This window comes from Harpia harpyja, chromosome 14 (assembly GCF_026419915.1).
Source record: "Harpia harpyja isolate bHarHar1 chromosome 14, bHarHar1 primary haplotype, whole genome shotgun sequence".
Classification (NCBI taxonomy): domain Eukaryota; kingdom Metazoa; phylum Chordata; class Aves; order Accipitriformes; family Accipitridae; genus Harpia; species Harpia harpyja.
The window spans coordinates 39,359,107-39,383,899 of record NC_068953.1 but is presented as its reverse complement, the minus strand read 5'-3'; the positions used below and the strand labels follow the sequence as shown (position 1 = coordinate 39,383,899).

General features: G+C 50.2%; 1 protein-coding gene across 2 annotated transcripts; it reads right to left on the bottom strand.

Annotated features, from left to right (window-relative positions):
* Positions 1–168: 168 nt before the first annotated feature.
* Positions 169–24,314, bottom strand: SORD (sorbitol dehydrogenase). Of its 2 annotated transcripts, none has more exons than XM_052808581.1 (9): positions 24,141–24,314; positions 18,981–19,014; positions 18,098–18,262; positions 15,799–15,958; positions 13,236–13,354; positions 12,105–12,170; positions 4,131–4,306; positions 3,201–3,322; positions 169–1,501 (listed from the first exon to the last, which is right to left on the bottom strand). In XM_052808581.1, the coding sequence occupies exons 1-9, from the start codon at positions 24,198–24,200 to the stop codon at positions 1,336–1,338; spliced, it is 1,068 nt and encodes a 355-aa protein (XP_052664541.1). In that variant the 5' UTR covers positions 24,201–24,314; the 3' UTR covers positions 169–1,335. The 2 variants fall into 2 exon arrangements, with proteins under 2 accessions (XP_052664541.1, XP_052664542.1); XM_052808582.1 differs by lacking the exon at positions 24,141–24,314 and adding an exon at positions 19,215–19,372.
* Between the last annotated feature and the right edge of the window lie 479 nt (positions 24,315–24,793).

The window sequence follows — 24,793 nt, the reverse complement described above, 5'->3', positions numbered from 1 at the left end:
CAAGCGGTTGGGTCATTTAAGGTTTCATGGTCCTGCCAGCACCAAGCTCACCTGCAGCCTGGCGAGACCCAGCCACGCAACAGCCCAGTGGTCTGCACAGTCCCCAGGGCCCGAAGTCACAGACCCCTTCAGATCACCCACCCCACACTTTAATGGACACAGACACACCAGGTAGGTAGCATTTATTGAGGAAGGTTCAGTACCAGCCCAAGAAAGGGACTGATCTCTCAGCACTAAAATTAACACGACTGTAATCAAAGATTAGATTTTGTTACCTGCAACCTGCTACCTCGTTAGTACCTCATTCATGGCTCACAAACTCAGCAGGAAGGCCTGATATCCCTGAAAAGTTACAGTTCATTTGCAGTGGTAAAACCTTTGCGTGATGCTGTCCCCTTAGTTCTCACCTGCGCTCCCCTCCACGCTAGAAGCGAGCTGTGCCCCACCACAGCAGCCCCACCTTGGGAGCCACATAAGGACAGGGCTCTCTGCAGTCCCAGCCAGAAACAGGGCAGCTTCCTTGCAAACACACTGCAGCTTGCTCTGCAGCGGTCCTTCTGCCCCATGGGGAGCTGCTGGGGGGGATGACACAGCAGATAATGGTCCCAGCTGGCTTCCAGACTAGCTTCTTCAAAAAAGCCCCAGGCTCTGAGCTTTGGGCCCACAGATTGCTATTTGCAAAGAGCAGGGAGAGAATGACCTGAACGTGCAGATGCTTCCCATAGAGGTGGACTGGCCAGGCTTTGTTCCACAGGCTGTTACAGTCCCTGAGCATCCCCGAGGGAAGGTGCAACTGGAAGGGAGAGTATTCATATAGGGCTATCAGACGCCCAGGGATTGCCACATGGGAAGAGCTGTGGCAAGCAGAGCCCCAGGGCAGTGCTGGGGTGGGAAGGTGGAGCGCCAGCATCTCTGTCCTCGCTTCACCCATGCAGCTGGTGACGCTCTCCCCCAGCACATCCGCATGGACAAACCCCGCGGCCCCGCAGACGGCTCTGCCCAATACATGCAGAGACACTCAAGCTCTTCTCCGCATGGGGTCTGCCAGAGAAGAGCCAACTGTGTGAACCATCGTCTCTAACCAAACAGCAGTGTTTTGATTCAAACTATTCCCTATTGGTTCTCCATGTGTAGTTACCTGTTAATATTCTAATGGTGTATCCCTCAGTGCCATTCACCCTTAAAATCGTTTGATTTTCTAGCCGTTATTACAAAGCAGCGCCTGCATAAGGTGACTGCAAACATGCAACAGCCGTACATCAGCCTCCTGCGGCCTCATGCTTCGCATCTCAGGCAGGCGGTGTAACGGGAGAGAGGGCCAGGCACTGCAGCAGCTCAGGGGTTGTGGTCAGTGGGGTCACACTTCAGCATGACCTTGACCCCCTCGCCCCTCTTGGTGGTCTCAAACGCCTCAAGAGCCTTTTCCAGGGGGAAGCGGTGCGTAACCAAAGGCTTGACGTTGATCCGCTTGGATGCGAGCAGAGCAATTGCCACAGGCCACCTGCAAGGGAAACAGAGAGCAGGAGATGAGAGCAGTCACCAGTTTGGAGCCCCAAGGAAAGAGCAAGGAGGAGCCTGGTTTCATTACAGTAATTTCATTAGCCCAGGCAACCAAGGGGAGTTTTGCCTGCAATCTTCTGGAGGCGGAGCCTCAAGCATCAGGCAGAGGAGATGGGACAAGCCAACCGCTTTGGGCTGTCGAGCACCAAGAAGGCAGGCGCTGCTATACACAGACAGTGAGACAGTAGGCTGTGCTTCACCTGCAGGAGGCCAAGTAAGTGAAAAATCACAGGAAACAACTGTACTTCTGAAGCGCCGAATGAAAAACAAAACTGCTGTGTGCCGCTCTCCTCTCGTCCAGCCTCCTTGTTTGCAGACTGATCACTGTGGAGTTCAAACTCACCGACTTGGTGCAGGGAGAAGAAAGGAAAAGCCTCAGTCAGCTTCCAACCTCTTTTCTGGCAGAGACTTGCTCAATTTGATTGCCTTGCCACTCCATTTGAATGGGCCAAACTGGAGTGATGGGGATACACAGGGATGCAGCAGCTAATCTAATTCTTACTTAAAGACATTTCTTATTTTAAGAAGGAGCATGACTACATCTCATAAATCCTTCCTGGAAAACAACCTCTACAGACTAAGCAAAGATTCTTGATCCACTAGCAAGAAACTACAGCTCTGAACAGAGCAGAAACCAGGCTGCAAACATGCAACGCTGGGTCTAAAGCCCTGCCCAAGGAGTACAAGATCAAATAGAGGAAGCTGAGCTTCTCCTGCGTTCAGGGTGAGGCCAGCTTTCAGTACACTCAAAGACCTGCCTGTCCACGAGCCATGCAGTTCACTTCTCTGTAGAGAGCACACATGCCTTCAGACTGGCTCCAGATGTATCTTCAGCTCCAGCAAAATGATGAAAACTAAACAAGGCTCTTGCTCATCCCAGCATTCACTGATCTCCAACAAGACTGACAATGTGATTTCCTTCCAGAGCAAGGAGAGCAGAGCTGGGCATGGCTTGGCATAGGATGTGGCACCTGGGATTTTGACTCTTTGCCCAGAATTAAGATTCCCCATATCCTTTGCCTCAAAATGGACAATGTAACAGTTAGGAAGGTGGATGCCAGGAGGCAGCCAGCTTTTCAAAAAGCAGTGTGTAGGGCTGGGGCCGGGCCAAGCTGCTGCTTAGAGATCTCCCAGCACAAGGGGTTGAAGCAGCTAAAAGCTGTGTGTTCCCCCCTGCCGTGCCATGAGCCAGCACACTTTTAGACAAGCCAGTCTCTTCCAAAACAGCCCCAGCACCTGGCCTTCCCTTTCTATAGGGCATAACAGCTGAAGGCACAAATGTTAATTATGATTTTTTTTCCCCCATTTTGGCCTGCTTGCTTGCAGCAGAGTAAGGGTTTATTTGGTCTCTTCCCTTCTTTGCACCAAATGCTGCATGAAATGGGACAGTGGGACAATCCAGCTGGGCTGCTTTGTTGTGGTCAAGTTTGCAGTGCAGGGCTCATCCAGGGACCAAGGCATAAAATGCAGGACACATCAGTCAGACTGCCTGCACTGCAGCATTGGCATTTCAGAGTGACATAAGGTTTAACCAACTGTAAGGAAAACCAGCCTTTTCCACATCCTCTCTCCTTGTGGAAAGCAGGAATTTCTTAAGGACAGACTTGGAGACACATCAGCCCACCCTGCACAAGACTCACGTGTTGCAGTAGCGGAATATCCCCCGGATATCCACCTCCCGCACGGCGGCATTCACGATGGGCACAGTGACCATCTCAGGCCCCAGCCCCACCAGCACCAAGGTCCCACCAGAACGAGTGGCCTGGAGAACAAACACACAAATACGTTATATTTTGCCAAAGACAGTCACCAGAGCCTGGGCAGCAGTCTTGTGGCTGTAATGAACTGCCCGGGGCACCGCAGAGAAGCCAGGGGAGAGGCAGGATACCATCAGGAGCCTGTAAGCGTGAAACATGCAATAAACAAGGCTTAAAAAGCAATCTTTCAAAAATCTCTGAAGGATTTGGGGATCTAAATCTCATTCTGAAAAATGACTGGCACTTAGGAGTATGAAAAGTACTTTTGGATTTCAATGGGAGAGATTTAAAACTAAGAGCCTGATGCTCCACTGGAATTTTTCTTTCTACAGCTTGTCCCATTTGTCTCCTGTCCTTTCATTGTGAAACTCTCCACTACCTTCTCCACATCATCCCGTTAGGCAGTTCGGGGTAGCAAAACATCCCCTCCTTAACTGCTTTCTTCACCTGCTGGAATTATTATTCTTAATTATTCTCCTTATTTGGACATAACTTCAACTTACTGGAAGACGCTGTCCTACAGCTACTGCTGCGTAGCCATGCTTGGGTTTTGGAGTCTTACTGTAGTCTCTTTGGTAAGTGGTAAAGCACCTGAGCATCAAATCAGACAATTATCCCCATGCTGCCTGCAAAGACGTTAACTCTTTAATTGTCTCTCTTAGTTTGTTGTCTAACGAGCACCTTCTCTCCCCCACACCAAGCCCGCTGAAATTAAGCACCATGGGAGAGAAATAACTGTCATTCTCTGTGGCATCCTGGAAGAAGAAAAGCCAATGCCACTACTGCTCTGCCTTGGGAATAAGTGGTACTCACATAAATGCCAGCCTGGATGCAGGCTTGCACTCCTGTACACTCCACAGTTATCTCGGGCATGCAGCCAAGCAGACTTTCCACTTTGGAAGCCACTTCCTTCGGGGTCTCGTTCTTCACCTGAATGGTGAAATCTGCCCCCACCTCCTTGGCTTTTTGCAGGCGAGAGGCAGATAAATCTGAGGAAAGACAAAACAAGTCAAGAACTGGAGCATTATGTGAAGCAGGAGGGGAGAAAGAACCCCAGCCTGCTATCTGCTTCCTACCCCCATCTGATGTCTCAATAGAGCCACTTTGGTGACCAGCTGTCAACTCTCTCAGGAGCGAAGACAGCATTCATTATGTGGTAGGACAAGGTGGGAAACTACAGCGCACTAGTACCTTCTCAAGAATGCACATAGACCACCCAGACCAAAAGGCTTCCCACCCTTGATGCAAGTAGGCCACCCTAATGCAACCACCTTGATGCCAGCAGCACCTAACCAGGAGAGGAAAGGGTCTACATTCCCTCCCGCAACTTCACGCAGCCTTCGGTGAGGAGGCAGGGAGGACACCTGCTCACTTTTCTGGGCAAGCAGAGAAGGATGAGAGATGAGGACAACTTAAACACACAGGAGATGCCAAAGGCTTTCCAGCTGCAGAAGAAGGTGTGCTTCAAATTGGCTAAAGCACAAACTCACAGATGAAATCCACACCATGCAAAGCAATGTCTGAGTGAAGGAACAGCTGCCACCACTAGACTCGAGGGGTATCTTCTAAAACAATCGGTTCGTAAATCTCTCAATTTCTCTTTTGTAACGGCTGGACCACCGAGAGTGTGCCAAGACAAACTAGAAGGCTAAGCTTAACTCCAAAGGGCATGCACATAATGCTGCAAGCAGGAACCACAGCAGGAACAGCCTGCTGGCATGTTGCTGTCCTGACACTGCAGAGGAGAGGAACCTCAGTGCAGGCAAAGGCAAAAGGCAGCAGGAGGGCAGGACAGACAGGGCAGTGCTGAGCTACACTCCCCCTGTTTGAACAGTGAGGTTGTGTCTTACCAAAACTGCCACTGTCCAAGACTGCACTGCCCAGTGTCTCTCTGGCAATGACTCTTTCATGAAGTAGCTTCACTAATTCATGCGGGACCTTAATCCACTAGCGAAAACAGACTGTAAAAAACCACGTTATACACACACTCAGCAAGTTAACCTAAGGAAGATCCTACAACAAGGCAAAAAACCACAATTCACTTTTGCATTTTCCTTCCCTGGCTTTCAAGATTATTTGCTATTGCTCACACCCTCAAGGATACCTCTCAAAGAGCACTAGGCAGAGGCAAAGTTGCTCTGACCTTGCTCCCTGATGGCCTAGAATCACCCGGCTATGGACAACACAGCACTGAGAACATGTGTTTTGGGTTTGTGTGGTGGGGTTTTGGTAGCAGGGGAGGGGGCTGCAGCGGTGGCTCTTGTGAGGAGCTGCTAGAAGGTTCCCCGGCTCCAAGTCGGACCCGCCTCTGGCCAAGGCCGAGCCCATCAGTGACATTGGTAGCACCTCTGGGATAACATATTTAAGAACAGAAACCTGCAGCAAGGGAGGAGATTGGAATGTGAGAGAAACCCCCATGCAGACAGCAAGGCCAGTGGAGAAGGAGGGGGAGGAGGTGTGCCGGAGGAGGGGATGCCCCTGCAGCCCGTGGTGAGACGGCAGGCTGTCCCCCCGCAGCCCATGGAGGGGAGCAGAGGAGCAGATGCCCACCTGCAGCCCGTGGAGGACCCCACGCCGGAGCAGGGAGGTGCCTCCGAAGATGGCCATGACTCCATGGGAAAGCCCGCGCTGGAGCAGGCTGGGACTGAAGACTGGCCCACGGACAGGACCCATGCCAGGGAAGTTCATGAAGAACTGCAGCCCACAGGAAGGACTCACACTGGAGAAGTTCGTGGAGAACTGTCTCCCATGGGAGGAACCCCACGCTGGAGCAGGGGAAGAGTGAGGAGTCCTCCCCCTGAGGAGGAAGGAGCAGCAGAGACAACGTGTGATGAACTGACCCCAACCCCCATGCCCCATCCCCCTGTGCCACCGGAGGGAGGAGGGAGAGAAAATCGGGAGTGGAGCTGAGCTGGGAAGGAGGGAGGGATGGGGGGAAGGTGTTTTGAGATTTCGTTTTACTTCTCATTATCTTTGTTTTGATTTGAGTGGTAGTAAATGAAACTGATTTTGTCTTCCCCAAGTTGAGTCTGGTTTTTGCCTGTGACCATAATTGGTGAGTGATCCCTCCCTGTCCTTGTCTCGACCCATGAGCCTTTCTTTATATTTTCTCCTCCCCATCCCACCGGGGGGGAGGAGTGAGTGAGCGGCTTCATGGTGCTTTGTTGCTGGCTGGGCTTAAACCACGACAAGATGTCAGGTTCAGAGGATTGTTAACGTGGCCATTTCACTTCTAACGGTACTGGATGAGAGCAGATCATGAGGTCTCTGAGGGCTTCCTCAATGAACCATCAGCAGATGCTTTCAGGTGAGCAAAGTGCAGAATGCATTAGTTGTCAACAGTAAGTGTTTCCCTGCTGTTACAGACCTCTCCCATCCTTTTACCCTCCTTGTAACAGCATGGAGGCTGCTGAGTATCTCTCAAGCAGTTTCTGTCACAGATGAATGAGCAGGCAAGCCCATAAAAAAAACAGGGAGTGGATCTGGTAACATGGTGAATCTCAGATACCCCATTTAACACAGAGCAACAAAGCTGGTGATGATAAAAGTCTGTGAGGGCATGGCTGTACTCTGGTACTCTGTCCAGAAGGATCTTGACGGCACTGTAAATATCTTTTGAAGATCCATAAAATGGTTGCCCTGGCAGATAGCCACACTGTTTGTCTCTTCTCTTCCACACCCCCTGGAAGGAAGCCACCCATCCCTCTCCAGGCACCACCAGTGATGTAGACATCTCTGGAGGTAAGGAGGTGGACAGCAGAGAAGAGTGGCATTTCCCAGGCAGAAACAACCTCTTTGCCTTGCACTGAAGCAGTGGTCTACAGGGGCCTGCATGTTGGCAGCGGAAAAGATGTCCTGATCAAAGGTGGAAACTGAGCTGTAACAGCCAATATTTCCTAGACCCAAAATTGAGGGGTGAGCAGTGTCTCCTGCCAGAAGTCCTAGGCTTGAAGACTCAGAAAATGATGCCTTTGGCAGGGGCCCACTCCTCTCCAGGACACACAGTGCACACACCCACCACAAAGAGGAAAATACCCCCCTCATCAGGGTACAGTCTTCAGAGAAGTCAGAGATGGGGTTGGGGGAAAATGGCAAGGGAAAAGAGAAGGAGGACAAGGCCACTGCTCTGACATGAGCTGTTCTGACTCAGCCCCAGCGCTGGGAGGAAGCCAGGCCAGAGGACCTACCCTGCCCATCACACAGCAAATGTGACATTACTTACTGCCAGGGCAGGCGATGGCCATGCCCCCACCGGCAGCAGGAGGGCTCAGGATGCTGGATACGGGCACACCCACTGAGATGAGCACCCAGGAGACCTGTGGAGGGAGTTTCAAGAAGGGATAACAAAGGGTAATAAAATGCAGACGAAGGAGGAAAAGCCAAGGTAATAAAATGCAGACGAAGGAGGAAAAGCCAAGGCTGAAAAGTAAGGGCAGCATCACCCTGGAAGCCTCCACGTGGGCTCTCGTTCCTGTGGCTGCAGGAGGCATTAGTCACGTCTGTCCCTCCCAAGCTCTGAGCATTGGGCCTCAGGCTGCATGTACGGTCATGCTTGAGCTTCTGCTAGCTGAGCTGCACTCAGAGACCTCCCATGCAGCAAGAGCACGGGCGTGGGCACTTCTGAGGCACTCAGAGTGCTAAGAAACACTTCTGCCTGGCATGGCTGGTGTCTCCCAAATCTCAGCATATGGCAAGGAGACCATGGGGGCTCAACAGTGCTCCCAGCAATGGACCAAACTCCCCATGAAGTTTGGTCTCAAAACACCAGCTTGCAGCAGACACAGCTGGATTCAGCTATTTATAGTATCTGCCCAGTCACTAATATATTTTATACTGTCTCATTGGCAGAAATACATCCAGAGGCAGTGTTCTGGAGCAACAGGCCATGCCAGCCAGTGCATTTCAAAGTGGCCACAAAAGTCACTCTCAGGCAGCAAAAAACCCCCACACCTTTCCTACAGTGGGCCTCTGGTTTGCTGACCTGCTCGGGAAGAAAGCCCTCACATCAGAGAGGCATACAGGATGCAGCAGCAATACTGTCAGACCTGGTCAGGGCTGTGATAACATCTTGGTACACCTGGCCTAAGTGAATCACCACTAAGCACTTACTGAAGCTGACAGATCTGCAGGTTATCAAATGAGAAGTTTACTGTATTGTTTAGAGCTCCAGACACTTCCGACTCTTGAGATGGACCAAGTCGTTTGGATTTTAAACCTTACTGTGGCTGAACCCCACAAAACTCTTGGGAAGCTGGTCAATTATACAATTAAAGGGTTGCATCTTGCCTCTAGTCAGAAATTTGTTTTCACTTCCCAGACACTGGAGCTAATTAAAGTTTTGGCTGCCAGACTAAGAATAGCCCATTCTTGTATCTCTGCTCCCACAGAAGTTATCAAATTATACTTAAGCTTCTCATGATGGTTTATGAGCCAGCTTAACAGGCAAATATTCTTGAAGCTCTCACACTTTCTATGTTGATCTTCTTTCACAAAGAGCTGAACTCTGTCCAGTTACTCATCTTCCCTGACCTTGACTTCCAGGGTTTCTGGAGGCACCGCCACGCAGGACTTCAGATTTAGATAGCACAAGGGGAATAGTCTCCCTTAAGCAGGAATTACTAAGTGTACTTTTAGTGACAGACAGAGTAAGGCTAGACAGCCCAACACCACCGTACAAATACCCAAACTGTTACTTCACATGTTGGGGAATAAGGCTGCTCTTTTACATGCCTCTAAGGAGAAAAGTGGCTTTTCAGAACAACAGCAATGTCCACAGCAAGGCAGAAGGACAGGAGAAGGTTGCCCGTAAATATCAAGCAGCAGAATGGAGAAAGCCATAGACCTTAGGGAAGAGTAGTTGAGGAGCCATGAAACAAGCTGATCTTCTGCACCCAACTGCAGTCCATTAAATACATCAACCCCCTGCCCCTCCACAAGGGAGAACACCAGTCTGCCAGGAATAAGGCACTTCAGGGAAAAGAGCAAAGGTTATCAGAAGCACTAATACCTTTTATCAGGCAAGCTGCCGTATCTGGGAGGAAAGGCATGCTTTAGTGCACACAAGCCTTTGGAAGGGTAGGGCTAAGCATTAGTCTTTAGCTACAGTGCCAGTTGCTCTCCAGGAGTCCCAGAGAAGGGACCCGACTCCTCAGCAGAGACGTAACTTTCCAAAATTCATTGACTCCAGGTGTGCCAAAGACACGCACCACAGAAACTGTAGGAGGTGGGTTCTCCCCAGGTCAAGAAAAAGCTCTTCTAGATATTTCTAGATTTGTGTGCGGCTTGTCAAAACAAAACCAAACATTTGAAGCCTTAAGTGTTGGCAGACAAAGCTCTTCACAGACAAACTCATAATAAAAACTCCGGGCAATGCATTCAATGAATCTGGTATCAAAGTACAAGAGGGCCTTTGTGGGCAGACGGTCACCTCACAGTTGTTGGCTCGTAAAGCCGACACAAAAACAAGGGCAGAAAAATCCCCAGCGGCAATGAGCCAAACTAAACCCATTGCTCAGCTCATGTCACGTACAAATATTTGACTAGGGACAGCACCTCCATGGGTGTCTCTGAGCATCTCAGCCAAACACCTCTCAGGTGGGAGATGTCTACAAGTCAGGATCGTTACCCAGGCCAGGCATAAAGATAAGGGGCTAATTCCATGTAGCTGAGCTTGCTGACCCTACAAACCAGGTACTAAGAACTTCCTGTGGCCACCTGGAGCCCTATGGCACATGCTATACAGACCTGCTTGCCAAAGGTCCCCACGACCAGTCTACAGGCAGAGGCAACAGCAGCTCCCAGTGTTACAGGGAAAAATACACCCAGGCAGGACTGGGGATGGGGTGGCAGGCTGAATCAGCTGCCTCAGCCCCACCAACCACTGCCAGCTCACCAAGCCCTTCCCCAACCAAGGACTGGGTCACCCACCAGCCCCTGCACCAGCTCAGCTCAGCAGCAATCCTTATACATGATTCAAGAGGCAGAGCTGCTTTTCCTGCTATAGCAACCACAATCCTCAAATGACAATGCTTTGCAAAATCTGAGGCCTGGACTGATCATGTCCACCAAGCACACACCTGCAGGGTGGGGCCAGCAGAGCAAAAAATGCCCTGGACTTGGCAGCAAGAGGATTTAGGGAGGAGAAGGCAATAATCTGCCTTACGTTTTGACATGAGCTACTACCGAAGGATGCTTCTGCAAAGGCAAGAGGGTGGGACCTGAATTTTGTCTCTCAACCCAAAGATGGAAACACAGTAATCAAGAGGTCAAAAATACACCTCGCCCGAACTGTGGGAGGTGGAGTAACAGCCTTCTGAAAGGCCCACGTTGGGGTGTTAGCCCAAAAACGCTGCAGCAACCTGTGCTCGTTGTCTAGTCATACCTGTAACTGCTCCTCCCGGCCATCACCACTCAGAAGGATCAAAGAGTAGCAGCAGAAGCTGGAAACACCACTTCCAGGCCCTGTTCAAACCCCAGGTGGAAATTTCAACCGGTAAACATCTTCAGGTTACCCCAGCTCTCCATTCCTCTGGGCAAGCTACACAGAGAAGAGCCTCAACCTTTGAGGAGAGGTGGAGGGAGCTGGGCTGGGTTAGCATGGCAAAGAGAAGGGAGGATCGAACGGCTGTCTGCAACAACCAGAAGGGCAGCTGCAAAGATGATGAAGACTCATTTCAGTTGTTGCAGACAAGGGGAAATACCAACAAATGAGAGTTTGTGAGTGGACCCGAGAAAAACCTTCTTCATTAAGAGGCGGTGCAATCCTGGAGTAGATACCCAGAAAGGTGGGATCTCCATTGTCAGAGATTTTCCAGATGCAGCTAGACAAAAGCATGGCTGCAAACGGCAGCTGGACTAGGAACCTCCAGGACACAGTTATGCAAGGAAGGCCCATTTCTGAAATGCAGGGACCCTGAAAAGGTCATTTCAGTCATTGTGGATAATCAGTGGAAAATGAACCCAGCAACAGAAAGAAGGGCAGCAAAGGAGGACTGGAGAGGCACAATGTGGCTGCACACAGAAAGGACTGTGCAAACCCTGTGTCCAGGCCATCACCTAGCACTACAAGAGAGAGGGAAAAAACCTGCTCAGAGCAAACTTCCAATTATAGCTCCAAACAGGGTATAAAATATGCTGTGTTGCCTGGTCTGTGTGCCTAGGTGAAGACTAGAAGCAGATATAATCAAGATCTAAAAGCACTACACGAAGATGAAACCTGATCGTCAAGGCTTGATCTATGAGCCAAAGGCAAAACACAAAGCTGAGGTCATAAGAGCTCAAAACAGAAAAAGAAAACAATCAGTGACCAGAGGCACCAGGAGCAAGCGGAGCTTCTGTAACTCAGAGCTTTGTCATACAGATGCATTGCCTCTTCCCAAAAGACCTGCTCCAAGTCTGAAAAAGGTCTCTAGGCTTGGTCCAAGGACCACTCATTAGCCTCTGGTTTATCCTCCTTGAAGCACTGTAGTCACTCCACCCACACAACTTGTCTGTGCTAGGAAGCAGAAGTTACTACCCTGGTCCGCCAACCTAGCAGAGAAGCACCAGTTGCAACTGCATCTTCTTATAGATCCCAATTAGTGCAGAGATCAAAGTCTTGTCCTGGGGAATGAGGTATTTATTAGGATTCCCTCCAGACAGGTGCACGCTACTACTCCATTCATGAACAGACTTTCCACTGTGCTTGGGCTGCCTTCCCCAGCAGTTACCTTGACGGAATAATTTGGACCTAGTCAAAGTGTTGTATTGTGGGAAATAGGCACATTCTTAAATGTAAGAAGGACTTACCTGTAATTACCACAGCCGCTGCACCCATCATCTTAGCAACAAGCACGTTAACAAGGCCAATCGGTCCTGGGTACAAAGGGCAGAAAGAGAACATACGCAGCTGCCAGACAGCACCAGGCACAGGCTCTGAACATGCCCAGAGCTCAGCATGTTCCTAGGCTAAAGGAGGCTCCGACTGTGTTTCCAGGTGGGCAGCTCTGGGATCACAGCATCACCACAATCCCAGGGGAGTGAGACCAGCTGATTAGAGAGCAGCTATTGCTACATGAAGGGCTCTGCAAGGAAAATGCCACCCACTTCTCTGCTCCCTTGAGCTGGGAGGCTCAGCATGCCCAGACGCTGCACTTTGCATTTGGGCTGCTCAAAATGCAGCACTGTAGTGCAGCATGGGCAAGGACAGCCTCAAGGTCCCTCTCAGCATCCCTGTAACTCTGCCACAACCCACTGTCCTGGTTTCAGCTGGGATAGAGTTAACTGTCTTCCTAGTAGCTGGTACAGTGCTATGTTTTGAGTTCAGTATGTGAAGAATGTTGATAACACTGATGTTTTCAGTTGTTGCTCAGTAGTGTTTAGACTAATGTCAAGGATTTTTCAGCTTCTCATGCCCAGCCAGTGAGAAAGCTGGAGGGGCACAAGAAGTTGGCACAGGACACAGCCAGGGCACCTGACCCAAACTGGCCAACGGTGTATTCCATACCATGTGACGTCCCATCCAGTTTAGGAACGGGGAAGTGGGGGGGGGGGCAGGGATTCACCGCTCGGGGACTGGCTGGGTGTCGGTCGGCGGGTGGTGAGCAATTGCACTGTGCATCATTTGTACATTCCAATCCTTTCATTATTGCTGTTGTCATTTTATTAGTGTTATCATTATCATTATTAGTTTCTTCTTTTCTGTTCTATTAAACCGTTCTTATCTCAACCCACGGGTTTTGCTTCTTTTCCCGATTTTCTCCCCCATCCCACTGAGTGGGGGGGAGTGAGTGAGCGGCTGCGTGGTGTTTAGTTGCTGGCTGGGGTTAAACCACGACACCCACGCTTACAACAGAGCCTAGAAGCACAGCGTGCACCTTGTCCACCCCACTCCACGCCATGGCAGGCAGAGAACCGAAGGACTGAATACATTCACCGTACCAGAGCCAGACACGAAGACTTTGCTTCCCAGAGTGACTCCCGCTCTTTTGCAGGCATGGATTCCCACTGAAAGAGGCTCGATAAGGGCTCCTTCTTCAAAGGTGACATTATCCGGAAGCCTGCAAGAACCAGACACAAGCAACATCACTGAAGAGGTTTATGACAGGGATGAGGAAAGCCATGACACTCGAAGATCAAACATGGGTCTAAATCACAGTGGCTAAATACACTCTCACCCTTGGTCTGAGAAATGCAGGGCTGGAATATGTTTCAAGAGGTTATATCGCCTCTTTCCCTCCGCTGAAGTGGCATCAAATGCACCTAAATCATCTACCAGTGAGGTTTGCCCACGCACCAAACACAGGGACCCACAAACTTCCCCACATCATCTCTCCAGTACTTGGTGAGTCAAGCCAAAAACTCCTTTGCCACTCGCTCCCTTTGGAATAAACCCCACAGTTGCACATGCACCAGCCTGAAGGCTGCTTATGGCTGGGACCCATCAGCGGGCTCCCAGCCCCCTCATCTGTGTTGAATCATTCAGCTCCATGCTTTTAGAAAACATCTTGCTGCTAATGGTGATGCCACATAAAGCAAAGGCAGCCAGATCCAGGTCTCTCCATCACGCCCTGGACATCATCCCCTGTTGCACCAAGTGTTGCAACCAGTGGACTGGTCCCAGCACACATCCTCCCAGCAGTCAGGGAAAATGTGTACAGTGGGTATCAAACACCTTTTGGACAGAAACAGCACCATAATGCAGCTAGCGTAAGTGATGGAAAAAATCAGAGAGCTTCTGAACTGCTGACAGAAATAAATCTCAGCCCCACAATGCAGCCCTCCAGAAAGCCACCAGTGTGGGCTCTCACACAGTGGGTGCTGGGAGCTGTGTCTGCGAGGAAGGTCCTTCTGACAGCCCTGGGAAGCTCGAGGCCAGATCTCAGCCAGGCCAACACAAGGCCAAAGTAACAGAAATGACAGTTGTGGGAAGACAGCTGTAAGGTATCTATCTATATGTCCCTTATCTCCAGGAGGCATTAAAGGGCTGACTCCAAGAGTTCAGTTTTCTCAGAGTTTGGCATCACATTTGCCACTACTGGGTCTGGGCACTGCCCCGTCAATGGGGAGGGCAGCTTTGCAGCATGATCCCAGCTCCATCAAATTACTCAGAGCATCCAATGCAGAGTCTGTCCGCCAACAGAAGGACGGACAATATCTGTCCAAATATGCGAGAACCCACTGAGCTGAGCCATCATCTTTTCTTAGCAAATCTGTGCTGGCAGAGCAACTTCATGCCAGGGAATCTGCTTTGCATCAGACGGCCATGGCATTGATGAACTGAAACCAGGAGCGCCAGATGCAGGCTTTGCATTTCGAAGCTTAAAAAAAAAAAAAAAAATTATCCAAAGCAAGATTTACTCAAATTGGAGAAAAAAGCAAAAACCTAGAAGAAGACAGCTACAAACCAGCCACTTCCTCCCAAGCAAAAACTTGTGATGTTGTCCGAAAATGTTATTTTAACAACACAGAGGAAATCAGTGACAGTGGGTCTGGACAGTGAGAAGTTAGTCCCATCCAGACCAGCATCTCATCCTGACAGCAGCTGCTTGGGATCCCCTTTGAAAGAAGCTTCCTGCCTGAGGACTCGCATGAGAAAAGCATTCAAGTACCTCCTCCTGACTGATGTGATCCTGAACGCTTCCTCTGCAGACACCAAAGATCAATCCTAAGGACATTCCTGCTCATGGAAGTACCAGCTCCATACAGACCGAGAAAGAAGCAGCCCCACAGATAGACCAGTCTCAGGGCGCTACTACGTTAGACTATTTTTAACACCTTGTGTAAATGCACTTTTGTGGGTATAAAGTTGCAGAGGTTTATCTGGGTTTCTAGTGTATTTGCTAGAGTACTTAAGCACAGACTTGCTTTTAAGCAAATGTGTCAGTCCTGCCACAATTAAGAACACACTCAAGTTTGCAGAACTGGATATGAAAACAGATGTGTAATGCTGGCAGCTTATTGGGATCACTCAGCGCCACACAGAAAAGCAGTTTAGCAGGGACACCACCTTCTATTCCTATTCTGCTCTAAGTAGGATGACTTTGTTTCAAATGACAGAGCGAGGTGTCAGCAGTCAATGTGGCATTTCCTGAAAAGCAGCAGTAAAGTTAGCTCAGCTCAAAGAATCAAAGGCCTTCAGGCACTGTCCTAAGAAGGCAAGGATATAAAAAGACAGCAGAAAAGAAACCAAGAGCAGGGAGCAAATGGGAAAAGGAAAATAATTAAAGGGTAAAACAGTGGTGACATCCCAGGAAACATGTAAGGAATGTTTGTTTATGTCTGGCACCAGAGAAGATAAACTACACCTGCCTGACAAACCATTTGCAAAGTGGCTGCCATCCAAGCCTTATACATGTTATTTATGGATCAGAAAGCAATAAAACCTGTTGTGTTCAAGTAAAGAGTGCTCACTGCAATACTCAAAAGGGCCAAGAGGCAATTGTTTCAGCTACCCTCCCCCCCAGGGAGTACATATTTCTCTGCGGAGGGAGCACTGACTAACTTGTAGCAGTAGCTGGCACTGTGCTTGTAGTAGCGGCACAAGTTCCCATTATCAGGAGGCGTTGCGCAGAAGAAGATGGTTGGAGACAGGTTATAGCGGCCAGTTCTACAGAATTCATCCATTTCTCTTGGGACGCCAGGCTCAATGGCCACTCGATCACCTGCCAGGATGAAAGCAGACTGTGTTACTTGGGAAGAAGGTGGGCAAATAGGTATGAGCAGCACTGAATAACCACAGAAGACAGAATGAAATTCCGGTACAAGAGAAGCATGAGGGACATTTGCTAAATGAGAAAGATCACGCTGCACACACCAGGCAAGTTCCTAACACTTCCTTCTCAGCGGCCTCATCAGCAAGATCTTCACAGTTACTTGAAAAGAGCCTGTGTTTCAGAGGCACAGACACAGAGCAGATGGAAGCTCAGTCACATACAAACCTCTCTCCAGCTGTCTTGCACTCAACCTTAGCAGACAAAAAGGCAGCCCTCACCCCAGGCAATGACACGGTGATGAGATTTTTTTTCAGAATCTGTAGTAATCGGAAGAGGAAGTAATTAGAACAAAGCAGGTGAGCTCTGCTGGCTACCACGCTGGAAAGGGTTGTTCCTTGGGAAGGAAGCTTATGGTGCAGAAGCACACCCAGGAGTCAGGCAGGATTTATCATGGAACAGAGCCATCTTGATGCTATGATGGAGTAGCCCAGATGCTGGAAAGACACATGCTGCAGGACAAAGAGTAATTATTTAATTGCAATCACGAGGCAGGACAAACTAAAGAAAAAAACTGTGTGACCGTAGTACAACTTGCAAGTACTTGCAAGGGACACAAGACAGCCCATTTTATTTGGCAGAGGAGGCCAATCAAAGCCAAGTCTCCCAGCGAAGCTCTCCACCAACAGGCTTTCAGTCAGACACAGTGACAAGCAGGAGGATGGGTTGAAGTAGAGAGCCATCTAGCCCACTGCGCCGCCTCTGATATGGCCAACGGGGGACGTCTGGGGGTGAGAGGAGCAGGACAAACACATACTGAATGTTCTCCCAGCCTCCCATTATATTCACCTGTGGGGCCTCCCAAGCTGCATGTGGCTTCTTTGTATTTAGTAACCCTCGACAATTTCTCCTCCACCTTCCACCATGTAAACTTTTAGCGTCCACGTCATCCTTTGCCAAGGAGGCCTGCAGGTCTGCTACAACTTAGGTGAATGCTGCACCTGGCTCCCATTGTTCCTTGCTCTTGTATTGGAGGAACCAGAGAACAGGCAACCTTTATGTGCCCTGTCCCTGCCCTCCAGGAGCCTTCAGACCTGTGTCACGTGTCCTTGAATTGTCTCTCCAGCTCCTAGCTCAAGTTCCTAATTTAGTCATTCGTCATAGAGACGCTGCTCCTCATCTCGTCATCTCCTTGTCATCCTCTGAAACTTTTTCACTTCTTTTATATCCCTTTGGAAAGAAGATGACCAGAACTGCATGCAGAGCTCCAGATGTGCACTGATGTCCTCCGATTGAGTCTCTGTCCCTTTCCTAACACTGATTTGCATTTTTCACCACTACTGAGCCAACATTCCCATGCACTGTGTCAGACCCAAAGGTCTCACTCTGCAGCAGTGATGGTCGGCCCATCATTTTAGATATGCAGCCGGTTTTGTTTCTTCTGTTGTGGACACCACTTTATGTTTATCTGCATTGAATACCACCTGCATCTTATAGCCCAGGCACCCTTAAAGTCTCTCTGTAACTCCTGCTAGCTCTCCCATGTCCTCTCTACCCTGCCTGAGTTGCTATCATCAGCAAACTTTGGAAAATTCACTGCTCAGTCCATTTTCTAGGATATTCATGAGCACAGTGAACTGTAGTCACACCACGAGGCCTGGTACAGTTGCTCCAGCGACCTCTCTCCAGTGCAGGAGGCCATTTGCTCCTTCAAGAACACACACAGCGAAGAAACATTAACAGTAGGTTGTTGTCAAGAGCAACATACATGGTTTCTGAAGCTTTATCTAGCTTCTTCAAAAGGCACCTTGTACCAGCATACACTCTGCTCTGCATTAAACTAAAGTCAGACCAGCCTAAGATATCCCAGGATAAAGCACACCTAAGAAATACCGTAAACTACAGTGGCCAAGCTGCGTGATTAATAGCAGCACAGTGACAGTCTTTGAAAGAGAACATCACGCTGTGCAATTCACACCTCAGAACAGCAGATAAATTTACCTAGCAAAAAAGCACAGCCCATTATCAACACATTCTCGGGGAACTGATTAGCAGGAAAACAAATAAAAAGACAGTTTTGATTCCAATTACCTGGTTTCAGATGAGTCACCCCTGATCCCACTTTGACGACAGTCCCAGAAGCTTCGTGCCCCAACACCATGGGGTCCTTCACAACAAAATCCCCGATTCGACCGTGCTGCCAGTAGTGAACGTCAGACCCACAGATCCCAACAGAATGCATCCGCAGGAGGACCTCTGACAGTAAACGAAGAAAGGTTACTTGTAGAAAAATTTACCTTCTCAGGCACTGGGAGAGCGACATGTGTGCTGTCCCTGTGTCCCACAACAAAGGCCAAGCCAGCACTGAAACATCCGAATTTACTAGCATTAAAGAAGCGTACCAGAACTGCATGTGCACACATTAGGATGGATGGCATATTCATGAGACACCCGCTGAAATACAAAACTATACAAGGATTTACAAATCAGGAAAGCTTAAAATATAGTAAGACCCCTGTCAACAAAAGCTAATACAATCTAAGAGGGGTGTAACTATTACTGGACCAAGGATTAAAGAGCAAGTCCATTTAATTTTTCCTTCTCCCTAAGCTACAATTTCAGCCCTGGAGAGTTAGTGAATCAAGTTTCTATCAGCCCATATGCCTAGCCTATTAATATTTAGTCCTGCAACAAGATCATCTGACATGTCCCAAGAGCTGTTTAATGTGAAATACATGAACTGATGAAACAGGAAGCAAAAAAAGTCACGAGTGTATCTGTGACTGCTCCAGCTCTTCTTTTCAAGTGGAAATGCAGCATTATCTGTTTCAGCCACACATTCTTTTCTGGATTATTTTATACTTTCTCAGAAATATTTTATCTCTTTATTATATCAAGGAGCGACAGAAGAGAACGAGGAAAAAAAAGAGATTAGTAAGAAAAAGCAGACAGAAGCAGTCATCTCTAGACCTACCATCAGGACCCGGTTCTGGGATTGGACGGTTTTCCTATGGACAAAAAGAAAAAAAAAGCATTCAGCTGCTTGTGCCAAGCATAGCCATGGGAATATCTTGTGGAAAGTCAGTCCAGGTTAGCTCAGGTAGATCTGTAAGCAGATCAGGTTTTTGGTTCTGTCTGCTCAATAAGACATTGCTGTGCGATGAGGAGGGATATAAATGTGCAGTCCACACTTCCTCCCTAAGCTCACCTCATTTTGCTTGTACAATGGAGTAACATGGGCATCCATTACGAGTGAGCACACAGACAGCTTGTAAATCCACTCTCCAAATTATTTTGCAGTAATTTCCCCTTCCCTGTCCAGACAAGAGCCACATACTAAACTTTCCTGCACTGGAACAGCTTCAAGTTTCAGCTGAATTCTTCTTCTCACTGGCTGACAAAAAAATTTGCGTTCTGCAACCAGGAAGATTCTGAACCACCTATTTCTATAAAGAGTTATATTGCAGTGTTTATATTTTTATTGTAAATAATAGGAAATATTTTTACTACATAATGATAACTCTATGTATAAATTAATTGTAAACATTACTGTAAATCACGTTTAAAGTCACATCCTCTTGTAATTGGCACCTCTTTATGGGGTGAATGATTAAACCAGAATTATAAAAGTAGTCACTTGGCCCCAAGTTATTCTTCCACCCAAAAGGTCTGCAGGCCTTTTGCCTTTACTGAACTCCCTCAGGTGCCTCAAAAGACAAAGCAATAATTTTGCTGGGGTTTACATCAAGACAGTACAGTACCCACCTAGCACCCACCCCTAGGATCATGTCTCTAAGAAAAGCCCCACCAAAGTAGTTAGTGCTAAAAATGAACCCTTCATAATCCATTTGCTGCTCAAATTTTCACGCATCTTAGAACCCTTTACCCACAGCCCAAAACTGGGCACAAGACCTTTGGGCAGACCTCCTATTCACACAGTTTCTCTTCAAAAATTCAGTGCATATACATTAGCGAGCCCACAGTTGGTTATTTCTCATTGCAAGAGCATCTTCAGTTAGCAAGAAAATTGATCTCTGGATTTGAGAGATGAGCGATTGCTTTATAGCAGTCCTCCACGTATTAGCTTCAGCAGTTAAAAGCTGCTACATAACAACAAACACAAGATTTCCTGCTGCCCTACTGCACAGAAAGCGGGCTATCCCTTCCTGCTTTTGGGTAGCACTGTTTTGCGTTTTAGCTAATTAAATACATTCTCAATCCCAGCATATTCCTCAACTCGTACTTTGTACTTCACCAATCTAAACGCCACAAAAAGAGAAATTCTAGAAACACATTCTCAAAGCGCTCCTCTGATAAAATACTGTATTGGCTTTGTGTGGCAAGGTTTTGGTAGCGGGGGGGGCTGCGGGGGTGGCTTCTGTAAGAAGCTGCTGGAAGCTTCCCCTGTGTTCGAGAGAGCCCATACCAGCCAGCTCTAAGACGGACCCGCCGCCAGCCAAGGCCGAGCCAATCAGCGATAGTGGTAACGCCTCTGTGGTAACATTTTTAAGAAGGAAAAAAGTTGGGACAGACGGAAAACGGCAGCCGGAGAGAGGAGTGAGAACATGTAAGAGAAACAACCCTGCAGACACCAAGGTCAGTGAAGAAGGAGGGGGAGGAGATGCTCCAGGCGCCGGAGCAGAGATTCCCCTGCAGCCCGTGGTGAAGACCATGGTGAGGCAGGCTGTCCCCCTGCAGCCCATGGAGGTCCACGGTGGAGCAGATATCCACCTGCAGCCCGTGGAGGACCCCACGCCGGAGCAGGTGGGTTCCCGAAGGGGGCTGTGACCCCGTGGGAACCCCGCGCTGGAGCAGGCTCCTGGCAGGACCTGCGGATCTGTGGAGAGAGGAGCCCACGGAGCAGGTTTGCTGGCAGGACTTGTGACCCTGCGGGGGACCCATGCTGGAGCAGTGTGCTCCTGAAGCACTGCACACCGTGGAAAGGACCCATGCTGGAGCAGTTCATGAAGAACTGCAGCCCGTGGGAAGGACCCACGTTGGAGAAGTTCGTGGAGGACTGTCTCCTGTGGGTGGGACCCCACACTGGAGCAGGGGAAGAGTGTGATGAGTCCTCCCCCTGAGGAGGATGAAGCGGCAGAAAATAATGTGTGATGAACTGACCGTAAACCCCATCCCCGTCCCCCTGTGCCGCTGGGGGGTTGGTAGAGAATCCGGGAGTGAAGTTGTGCCCGGGAAGAAGGGAGGGGTGGAGGGAAGGTGTTCTGAGATTTGGTTTTATTTCTCATTACCCTACTCTGGTTGATTTGTAATAAATTGAGTTAATTTTCCCCAAGCTGAGTCTGTTTTGCCCATGACGGTAATTGGTAAGTGATCTCTCCTGTCCTTATCTCGACCCACAAGCTCTTTGTTATATTTTCTCTCCCCTGTCCAGCTGAGAAGGAGGGGGAGTGATAGAACGGCTTTGGTGGGCACCTGGCGTCCAGCCAGGGTTAACCCATCACAAATACCTGCTGAATAATCTGTGCTGTAAGTGGGCAGCATGGCCCAAACTCTGTTGACTGGAGTGCAAATCAAAGTACAACTCAACCTATTGAAATTGTCAATGTTCGGAACTGTATCTGCATTGTTTCTACGTGGGGTGTTTGGTTTGTCCCACTAAGGACCCAGCCCAGAGCATTATTTTTAGAAGTTGATCTAGATGTAACCTGTTATATAGAAAATGTCCAATAAGCATGGAATCTGGTAACACATCAGAGGTACAGACCACCTCAGCTATCTCAAAGGGCCTGAACAGAACAGTCCATGGTGGGAGATAAAGCAAGCCAACTTCTAGCTGAAAATGTGTATGTGGCATTCCTCAGCCCAGAAAAAAACACTTTTCTTTCAAAAACAGCTGTGCTAAAAAACAGACATCTTGGTGGAAAGTGAATCCTCCAGCCTGATCTGCAGAAAACAGGGAGTGACCAAACTGGAAGACCCCAAAATATTTCAGGACGCATGTTCTGCTCACTGTCCATTGTTCACGGAGAAGTTCAGAGACAGTAACTGCTGTAACTGAGGATGTGAAGGAGATGCAGCAAATGCCTTCTGTGACAGGAGACACATAAAGAAAGGATATTGGGCCCCTCACTACAGGAAAGACATTAAGCTGCTTGAGCGTGTCCAGAGAAGCGCAACCAAGTTGGTGAGGGGCCTTGAGCACAAGTCTTATGAGGAGCGGCTGAGGGATCTGGGGTTGTTCAGTCTAGAAAAGAGGAGGCTGAGGGGAGACCTTATCGCTCTCTACAACTACCTGAAAGGGGGTTGTAGTGAGGTGGGTGTTGGTCTCTTCTGTCAGGTGTCTGGAGATAGGACAAGAGGAAATGGCCTCAAGTTGAGGCAAGGGAGATTTACGTTAGATATTAGGAAAAATTTTTTTACTGAGAGGGTTGTCAAACATTGGAATGGGCTGCCCAGGGAAGTGGTTGAGTCACCATCCCTGGAGGTATTCAAAAAGTGAGTGGACAGGGTACTCCAGGGCATGGTTTAGGGGGCATGGTTAATGGTTGGACTTGATGATCTTGAAGGTCTTTTCCAACCGAAATGATTCTATGATTCTATGATTCTATGATATGGTACATGCATAAAAAACAACAAGTCCTCAAAGGGCAGCAAATGGGAGCCTGTGGATCAAGAGGAGAGTCAAAAAAAACGAAGCCAACACATTATCGCATAACACAGGTCGGCTGTTGAAGTCATGGTGACTCTCCCCATGTGAAACAGTCCACAGGAATCAAGAAAGGTGTGGGAATTACGGGGAAGATGATCTCACGTAAGTTTAGGTATCAACGCAGGTAACAAGTTCAGAGTTCACTGCCTAGACTCCTTATGTGATCAGTGGGGCAATGCAATGAGTGCCATTCACATTGTGGCAAAGAAACTTTAGAGAAGCCAGGAGGATCACACCCCAAAGGGCTGCCAGTAAGGCCAGGGGAGCACTGACGACCACCTCCGATGTCTCCAGTGGTATGAATATCCCAAGGAAAACTCAGGCCTCTGGGTGTAAGTCAGTTTAGAGGCCAGCAACACAGACAGGATGGAGCCAGCATCCACCCTCACAACTCTCATACGCCTTTATAAATCACAGCATTCTGGAAACGCATTCTTGAACTACATGGACCATCTGTCTCAATTCTCTCACTGTGGCAATGCCTTTTATTTCTAGTAAGTCAGGCTGCACGTGCTTCTAGTGAAATTGCAGTAATATCGAAGGTGGCTGGGAGCCACACAGGAATTACCCACACGAACACTGCTTAGCCTTTGGCATGAGTCGCTTGAGCTGTGCAGGAATGGTAAAAAATCAACTGCTTCCTTGATAATCATCCGCCAAACACGCTGCTGCAGGTATCCAAAGTCTGCATGTTTGTAACAGCCCTCCTGCCAGAACTGTTTGTACAGAAACCTGCCTGTCAATGTTTGCCTACGTAAATCTTCCTTCCCCGATTTGGCGCTTGCCAAACCGGCAAACACAAGCCTCCAGCAGCGCCGCAACGATTGAGCACCCAGCAACTTCCAAGCACTCGCAGTCAGAGAAGCAGAATCAGTCTGAAGCACCAACCGAAAATAAAGGCCTCCCTCTCCAGGGGGTTACCCCACCACAAGCACAAGCGTGACCCGTGCGGCCGCTCCCTTCGGACTCTCCTTCTTGCTTCCCACCCGGGCTCTCACAAGCCCCAAGCAGACGGGAGTCGCCACCGAAGAGCTCCCGTTCGCCGTCCCCTCCACTCCCCTCCTTCCCCCGGCCCTCAGCCATGGGGTAGCGCCGAGCTTTGGGCCCCCCCCCGCCCCGAGCACGGGGGGCAGCCGCTGCCCTTCCCCGCTCCCAGCCCGGGGGCAGTTCAGCTCACTGACCCGGCACCGGTCGGAGAGAACCGGGGGTCCCCGGGGACTCAGCCCGAGCGGCCTCCCGGCCCCGCGGGGAGCTGCCCGCCCGCGCTGAGGCCCAGTCCGGCCCGGGCCGGCCCGGGCCGCGCTGCGGGGCCGCCCTCGCCGCCATCCAGCCCGGCCGCCCCGGACCCCGCAGCGCCGCCGAGCACCGCCCCGCTCCCGGTCCCCGCCGCCCGGGGCCTCGCCTCGCCTCGCCGAACCACGGCAGCCCCGGGACGGCCCGCTCCCCCCTTCCCCCGGCCCGTACCAGGCGCAGGTCGCCGGCTCGGTGCACCACCACGGCCAGGTTCTGCCCCGGCGCCGCCATGGCTCGGCTTGGCTCGGCTCGGCGCGGCGCCCGGGTCCAAGGGCCGGCGGCGGGGCCTCCCGCGGTGGGGCCGCCTCTCTGCCCCCCGGCCGCCCTCCGCGCCAGGCCCGGCGCCGCCCCCGCGGCACGGAGCGGGCAGGCCCGGCGCCAGGCCCCGGCTCAGGCCCAGGCCCAGGCCCAGGCCCGGCTGGGCCTGCCCCGCGGGGCACCCGGGGCCCAGCAGGCCGCAGCGTCAGGCCCCCTCAGCCCCACAGCCTCCCCCCCCGGCACTCGCAGCGCCTGGGGAGCAGCCTCAGCTGGGGGCCCGCTGGCCGCCCTTCCCTGCACCCTAACCCCGGCCGGACGCAGGCTTGGGCAGGGACGCAGCGGTCCCGGTGTTTCAGAGCATCACTGGGGGCCACCTGGCCCTGGCCCCTCTCCCGTCGCGTCCGCCCGGATGCTTGCGGCTTCTGTGCGAGATGGAGCAGCTTGGTTCAAACCACCGCTGGTGTGAAGCCAGTGGCAACATGGCACCCTGCGCTTTGACTAAAATGCAACAAAATGGGGGCCCGTGGGCTTGCCTGGACCCAACTGGACACAGAATGGTTGGAAGA